Source organism: Hibiscus syriacus, unplaced genomic scaffold (assembly GCF_006381635.1).
Source record: "Hibiscus syriacus cultivar Baekdansim isolate YM2019G1 unplaced genomic scaffold, ASM638163v2 tig00000287_pilon, whole genome shotgun sequence".
NCBI classification, from domain to species: Eukaryota; Viridiplantae; Streptophyta; class Magnoliopsida; order Malvales; family Malvaceae; genus Hibiscus; species Hibiscus syriacus.
The window spans coordinates 125367-133596 of record NW_024061777.1 but is presented as its reverse complement, the minus strand read 5'-3'; the positions used below and the strand labels follow the sequence as shown (position 1 = coordinate 133596).

Here is an 8230-nt window from a genome sequence, read left to right as displayed (position 1 = left end):
CCTCGCAGGTGAGAAGGAGGCCAGATTTTTTGGTGTGGAGCAAGGGACGAGAGAACGAAGTTCAGAATCAATGTGGAGCAAGGGATGAGAGAACAATGGAAAATGACTTATGGATTTCCAAACGATAAGTCATTTTACCGTGTTTTCTTTTAAGTTTTCCTTTGACTGGAAAACAAATTACATTGACCTCATTGTTTTACAGGAACTAAATATAAGAAAAGAGGGAAAACATTTTTTATAAAATATTTTCTCCCAACCAAACATACCCTAAATATGAGGATGACCTATTGGGCCAAATAATCTACCTGCATGGATTATTTGACCAATTTGGCCTAGAGAGAGGAGCAGACAAATGGTAACTCAAACTACAAAGAGACAGTGAAGCCCCCATTTTTATATTTGAAAAAAAAATAAACGGAAAGAAGCGGGATTAGGGTTTTGCAGAGACGAAGTCTCTAGAGTGAAAGAAAGAGTTATTAGATAAATTTCTCTCTCTCTATATATATATAAATAAAAACTGTATCAGTAAAATAAATCAAAGGAAAAGACAGAAGTGAGAGAGAGATAAAACAGGAATATGGCGAAGAGGCAACGATGTTATTTGGACATAAGCATAGGTGACGAGCTTGAAGGAAGGATAATAGTGGAACTGTTCAACGATGTAGTGCCCAAAACAGCAGAGAATTTCAGGGCTCTTTGCACTGGTGAAAAGGGCATTGGTCCTAACACCGGTGTGCCTCTTCACTACAAGGTCTTTCTCTCTTTATTTATGTGTTCTGTTGTTTTAATTTGGGTTGTGTGGTTATCTGGGTTTATGTTGGTTTTGCTTTTCTAGGTTCATGTTCTTGGAATGAAAGATTACTGTTTCCTTTTCACTCTTTGAATTTGTTCCTCTGGGGTATCGGTAGATGGAAATCTTTTAGATCTTTGAATATATGGATTCATGTTACGTATCGGTGTCAACTTTGATATTGATTCTTTAATTTGTTAATTGATAATTTGAATTGGAATATTTGAAATAGTTGGGTTCTGGATGATCTCGAATCAATAAGTTAGTCTTGATTTTGATTTCATTTTTCAGAAAAGATGTTTCGTTGCTTAATTATTAACTATCTTCCTTTGGATGGGAACTTCGATTTTGTTCTGTTTGAATGATACATTTATTTATTTATTTGTATTATTTTAGGGAGTTCGTTTCCATCGAGTCATCAAAGGATTTATGGTACAAGGTGGGGATATATCTGGTGGTGATGGTACCGGAGGAGAGTCGATTTATGGTTTGAAATTCGAAAATGAAAATTTTGAATTGAAACATGAAAGGAAAGGAATGTTATCTATGGCAAACTCTGGTCCAAACACAAACGGGTCTCAGTTCTTCATCACTACTGCTCGCACTTCTCATTTAGACGGTAAACATGTTGTATTTGGTAAGGTGGTCAAAGGAATGGGAGTCGTTCGTTCGATTGAGCATGTAACCACCGGTGAAGCTGATTGCCCCACTGTCCATGTTACAATCACTGATTGTGGAGAAATTCTGGAGGGGTCAGATGATGGGATATCCAATTTTTTCAATGATGGTGATTCTTATGCTGATTGGCCAGCTGACCTTGATGAGAGTCCTAATGAGCTCTCTTGGTGGATGACTTCTGTAGATTCTATTAAGGCTTTCGGAAATGAACATTATAAGGTAATTTCTTTATACATGTTTATTAGTGATGTAATCGGTTCATTGTCATACAGAATTGTGCTTTCATACAACTCTTGCGAAATTGATATCTCAATGCTGCTCCTAATTCCCATTTGTCTTAGTTTCTCCTTTGAGGTCTCATTTGTGCTAATGAATGTGCATAACAGAAACAAGACTATAAGATGGCTCTCAGAAAGTACTGGAAGGCTCTACGCTATTTAGATATCTGCTGGGAGAAAGAAGGGATTGATGAAGGTGACAATATTTCTTTGCACTTAAGGGTATCATCTTTTTCTTATAAGTGAAGTTGTAAGATTCTCGATTCACCATGGTTGTTTTGCATATACTGTATCGTGGCTTTGCAGAGAAGAGTTCAAGTTTGAGTAAGACAAAATCCCAGATATTCACAAATAGTTCTGTAAGCTTCATTTGTCACTCTTTGACTGCCTATCAATTTTTTAGCACTATAAAGTTCAAATAATTTTGCAACTTGGCTGCACTATTATTGTTTTGATATCCTAGAGCTGATTAAACATCGACTATTAATGTTTTATGCCTTCTCGGTCAGTTTTTATTTGTACTGAACTTAGTTATCTTGCAATTTTCCCCCTAATACTTGATGGGTTATGTGGCTATAGGCCTGCAAACTAAAACTAGGGGATCTGAAAGGAGCACTATTGGACACCGAATTTGCAATGCGTGATGGAGAAAACAATGTGAAAGCACTGTTCCGGCAAGGTCAGGTTAGTATTTCTAGGTGTAACAAGTTTAATTTATTCGATGCCAACGGCGTTAGCATTTTGGTCTAAGCTAATCATTTCTCATGGAAAAGTTGTTGACCATGAACCTTGCACATAAGCTGTTGTTACATCTTCAGTTATCTTCCTGATGTTGCACTTTCTGTCAATTCAGGCGCACGTTCTTGTCCTAACGATTGTATAATTATCTTCCAGGCACACATGGCACTTAATGATGTTGAAGCGGCAGCTGAAAGCTTCAAGAAAGCTTTGCAATTGGAGCCAAATGACGGTCAGTAATTAACTTGGCTTCCACGAACTTAATAGGATTTTTCTCCTTGACATCAAAGCAGTGTATATTGTCAACAATGTGAACTTGTTGAGCTCTTTTGATAACATTTTGCGTTGCCGTTCAGGTGGGATAAAGAAAGAGCTTGCTGCTGCTATGAAAAAGGTTGGTAGACCAAATTGAATACATAGTTCCTTTACGCACCAAACATATGTAAACAAATGTATTTATGGAACTAAACTTGGTGAGCACAGATCAATGATCGACACAATGAGGAGAGAAGGCGATACCGTAAGATGTTCCAACCAAGCCCAACTGGTACGTCGAGTGTGCTCTGCTTTTGGCTTTGTTTGTATACATTTTTTTTCTTATTGCTGCTTGACATATGAATGATGTACTTATATACGGGAATTCTATGCAGGTGCAGATGAGCAATAATGTTTTGGGAGCTTCAATGATCTTACGTTTTGGATAAAACACTAGGGTTCGGTTCGGGTATTCAGCTTCTGCTTTCTGGTGCAACTGTTCGACAAAACTGATCAGAAGTAAATACATATAGTGTCGGTTCGTTTAGGAAACAATGAAATCCTTGAAAAGAGAGCTTGTCATATTGGTTTTATCAGGTTTCAGTGGAAGGAGAGGGAAACATTTCTAAGCAGAATTCAACTGTGCAAAGATGAGGTTTGAACCAATTGTTGCTAGACAAAAAGATTTGATAATTTTTAAAGATAATTTTTTACTGTCGACTTTTTGATGTTAAAGTTGGTGGTTGCTTTAAGTCTGTGTTAATACCATGTTTCGGGGTTAGATCTATACAATCTCTATTCGTGATAAATCGCTAAAGGGAAAAAATAATATGAACAAATACTTAGTCATCATGTCTCTCGCTCGGTCCTCCATTTGAGGCAGGGTGTCATGGCTATTGGTCTTCCCCTCTGGTATGGTTTTCAACTTCTATACTGAATCTTTCCAATTCCTCGCTTCAACATGTGGAAGCTTTTCAGACCGGGGTTCATCCCCCTCTAGTTATTGGGATGTCTTTACCGACGACAGATCTGTTTTGTTCCACTGGTTTGAACGGGGTCGGCTGTCTGGATTTACCCTACGTGCAGTTTGGATCTCATCCTGGGACATTGTTCTTATCCTTCTCTCGAGGGACACGAACTTTTGCATGGTACATGCACTTCTTTCTCCACTCTCCCAGGCACGTCTCTCTGGCCATATTTTTCAGTTCTCCCACTTTTAATTTTGTGGTTTTCTGAAGCCTGGTTTCCACACATCCTTTTGTTACTGGCGATCTTCTCCAGGTTTCTTTACTTTGGAATATTTCGCTTTCTCGCACATGGTGGACGAGGTTAATACCCTTCTCGCGCTTCGCTTCACTTCACCGAGGACAAGATTGGTGATAGGAGTGTGTAAAAATATCTGATTCATTTATCCGATGACCCGATCTGATTTGTTTTTGGATAAGTCAGATTGATATCCAATAAAAAATTAGATAATCAAATTAGATACCGATAGAAGAAATCTTGATTTCAGATTATCCGAATATTCGAAAAATAAATGGGCAGCCCTAGGCCCAGTAGCCTGATGCATTCTCAAATCCTAGTCTGTAATTGGGCCGTCAGTTTTCACAGAAATTTTTTTGTGAACCAAACAAATAAAATGGAGCTATTGAGATAGCTCAACTATTGATTAATAATTTGTCAATTCTGTGAACCAAGCAAACTAATAGCATCATGTGGAAGTTGTTGAATATTTTTAAGCTTTCGTTCTATGCTTATCTATTTCATACTTTTTTATTAAAGATATATTAGTAATGATGTTATTATTTCTGAATAATATTAATATTGATATTAATATTTTAATATGAATTCTTTTAAAAATAATTATATTACCAATCAATCGAATTCCGTTGGAAAGATTTTTGAACAAATGTCGTAGGAAGATTTATTTAGGGTATCTAATTTATATATAATTTAATATATTAGTAAAATTATAAGCATATTAATTATTAAGATATTATAAAATAAATATATTAAATTAAAAAATATATATATTATATATAATCAGATATAATTAGATATCATTTATATAATTTTTATAGAATAATTTATATATAATTTAATATAAAAAGGGATTAATCATAGGTAAAATAAGTTATATATTCGGATAGCATATTCGAATATCTAATCTGAAATTTCAGATACCCGAAAAATTGGATATCCAATTTTTTTTATCGGACTTTGATCGTGATTTTTGATATCTATAATTTCGGATCTGATCAGTTCTGATATTCAATTTTGCACACCTCTAGTTGGTGATGTCCTCCTCTTTGGGTCTTCGTTTCCTCAATCGACCATGTCTTTAGACATATGTCTTGTGGGTCGTTTGTTTGGTACTCTGTCAGTGGAATTTGATACGACGACCAGGGTTCTCTGTTGCGGAAGACGGTTATCGAATAGAGCAAAATCACAACTGATAATTTGAAAAAATAAAATGAAAATAAAAAAGACACAAAATTTACGTGGAAAACCCCTAAATAATATAGGGTAAAAACTACGGGCAACGGTAGAAGAATTTCACTACGAGAAAATAGGAATTACAACTTCTCTCGATCTACCAAGGAGAAAACAATGAAAATTCTCTCTTGATAAAAAGGAGAAAACAACTCTAAAGAAACTCTCTAAATTCTCTAGTATTGGAAGAAAGCTGGAATGCTTTTGGGATGATTTTGAAGCTAAATGAGCTAGGATATTTATAGTTGAAGCTTAAGGACTAATCATATAAATACCCTAAAGTTTAGGGATTAAAATTTAGTATTTATCCCTTGCATAATTCAATAAAAAATAATTCTTAATAATTTTTCAAAGCCACCGGCTGCTACTTTAGTTTTCAACAATCTCCCACTTGAAGATTTGATTAGAACAATCATATCTTCACACCATTATTTCTACCTTGTACCTTAATGTTGCTTACGTTTCTGACAGGCCACAAAAGGATCGACACCAAGTAAATTTATCAGCATTGATTGCCTTCGTCATGAAATCTGCTATGTTGTCTTTGGTATGGATCTTCTGCATATTTATTATCCCTTCTTCCACCTTTTCACGAATAAAATGGTGTTGAACTCGTATGTGTTTTGTCCTTGAATGAAATGCTGGATTCCTTGCTAGATGCAAGGCGCTTTGACTGTCACAAAATATAAAGACATACTCTTGATTGTGCCCAAGCTCCTCCAATAGCATATTCAACCAAATTGCTTCTTTACTGGCTTGTGTAACTGCTACATATTATGCTTCTATTGTGGATGTAGCGACAACTGACTACAATTTTGAAACCCAGCTTAAAGCCCCACCAGCAATTTTGAACATATATCATGTAGTATATTTGCTTTTATCCAAATCCCCTGCATAGTCAGAATCTACATACCCATTGATTATTAAGTTTGATCCTCTGTAACATAATGCAACATTTGAGGTCCCTCTGATGTATCTCAGTATCCTCTTTACTGTATTCAAATGCTCTTTTCCTGGATTCGCCATGTACCGACTAACCACTCCCACTGCTTGCGCAATGTCTGGTCTTGTGCATATCATAACGAACATTAAACTTCTCACTGCTGATGCATACGGTACTCGAGACATCTCCATCCTCTCTTCTTCACTGCTAGGACTCACACTGGAGGATAATTTGAAGTTAATAGGAAGAGGGGTAGAAATTGGCTTACAATCTTGCATGCTGAATCGTGACAAGATCTTTTTTAAGTAATTTTTTTTGAAAGCCAAATCTTCCTATTACTTCTGTCTCGGTGAATTTACATCCCTAAAATCTTGTTTGCTGATCCTAAGTCCTTCATTTCAAATTCCCTAGCCAGTTGTGCCTTCAATTCTTCAATATGATCTTTGTTGGGTCCTGCAACCAACATGTCATCCACATATAACAGTAATACAACAAAATCGTTATCACCAGACCTCTTGAAATAAGCACAAGGGTTTGCATTAAGTCTGTTGTATCCAAGACACATAATGAAGGAATCAAATCTCTTATACCAACACCTCGGAGCCTGCTTTAGACCATACAGAGATTTGTTCAACCTACAAACCAAGTTCTTCTTTTCTTTTTCTTCAAAACCTTCAGGCTGAAGCATGTAAATCTCTTATTCAAGATTTCCATGAAGGAAATTTGTTTTAACATCTAGTTGCTCTAGATGTAAGTTCAATGTAGCACACATTACCAAGACTACTTGAACTGTTGTTATTCGAACCACAGGAGAAAAAATTTCATTAAAATCAATACCTTCTTTTTGTGCATATCCTTTGACCACCAGTCTTGCACAATACCTCTTCACTTGATCGTCACCATTTCGCATGATTTTGAAGACCCATTTATTACCAATTGGCTTCCTTCCTTGTGGTAGTGGCACAAGGTCTCATGTATTATTTTTATGAAAGACTTCGATTTCTTCTTGTATCACCATCATTCATAATGAAGCATCTGAGTTGTTTATTGCCTCCTGGTATGTTGATGGCTCATCGTCCTCTGTTAAAAGGCAGTATGTAATATTTTTCTTTTATAACATAATCTGAGTGCCAATTGGGACGTCTTCTCACACGATCTGATTGGCGAGTTGTTGGAGCTTCGAAACTCTCTGGTTCTTGTTCATCATGTGCTGGTTATGCTTCAGAAGAATCTCCTTGTTCAAACTCCTTTTCCACATGTATATGTGTAGTCTCTGACTTTTCAGCACTATCATCATCGTCTTTTCTTTGTAGTTTATCTTCTACAAAGATGACATCCCTGCTGATAATCACTTTACGGGCAGTGGGATCCCACAAGCGATACCCTTTACACCATCAACATACCCCAAGAATTTGCATTTCCTAGATTTTGGATCCAGCTTTGAAATTTCTTGGGAGTTGTACATCACATATGCAATACTTCCAAATACATGGAGGTTTGAATAATCAGCTGGTTTTCTAGTCCACATATCCATTGGTGTCTTTAGTTATATTGCAGTTGATGGAGCTCGATTCATCAAATAACAGGCGATATTGACTGCTTCTGCCCAGAATGATTTTTCTAGGCCTGCATCCCTCAACATTGCTCTTGTTCTTTCTAACAAGGTTTTGTTCATCTGCTTTGTCACTCTATTTTGTTGAGGAATGTTCGCCATTGTGAACTGTCTTTTGATGCATTCTTTCCTACAAAAGTCATCAAATTCTTCACTTGTGTATTCTCCTCCATTATCTGTTCTGAAATACTTGATCTTATTTCCAAAATCAAGTTCCACCCGCGCTTTGAAGTTTTTGAAAGTTGAAAACACAGCTGACTTCTTCTTAATAGGGTACACCCAACATCTCCTGGAGTAGTCATCAATAAATGAGACAAAATATTTTGCTCCGCCTAGGGATGTAACTGGTGCTTGCCATACGTCAGAGTGAACTAATTCTAGAACACTTTTGCCTCTAGAATTTGATGTGTTAAATTTCAACCGGTGCTGCTTACTTGTTATGC

At 36.4% G+C, this 8230-nt stretch overlaps 1 protein-coding gene across 1 annotated transcript; it reads left to right on the top strand.

Moving 5' to 3' along the window:
- The first annotated feature begins 401 nt into the window (after positions 1-401).
- LOC120158263 (peptidyl-prolyl cis-trans isomerase CYP40-like) lies at positions 402-3363 on the top strand. Its single transcript, XM_039169172.1, has 9 exons — positions 402-751; positions 1187-1687; positions 1855-1942; positions 2053-2105; positions 2326-2430; positions 2641-2716; positions 2841-2878; positions 2968-3031; positions 3135-3363. Exons 1-9 carry the CDS (start codon positions 578-580, stop codon positions 3149-3151), a joined length of 1116 nt encoding a protein of 371 aa, XP_039025103.1. The 5' UTR covers positions 402-577; the 3' UTR covers positions 3152-3363.
- The last annotated feature ends 4867 nt before the right edge of the window (positions 3364-8230 follow it).

Bases quoted from the DNA above. Each gene is read 5' to 3' on its own strand.
- LOC120158263 (XM_039169172.1), top strand. From the start codon at position 578: ATGGCGAAGAGGCAACGATGTTATTTGGACATAAGCATAGGTGACGAG. The intron at 1,943-2,052 runs GTGACAATATTT...GTGGCTTTGCAG, and splicing joins GAAAGAAGGGATTGATGAAG to AGAAGAGTTCAAGTTTGAGT. The intron at 2,717-2,840 runs GTCAGTAATTAA...GTTGCCGTTCAG, and splicing joins GCAATTGGAGCCAAATGACG to GTGGGATAAAGAAAGAGCTT.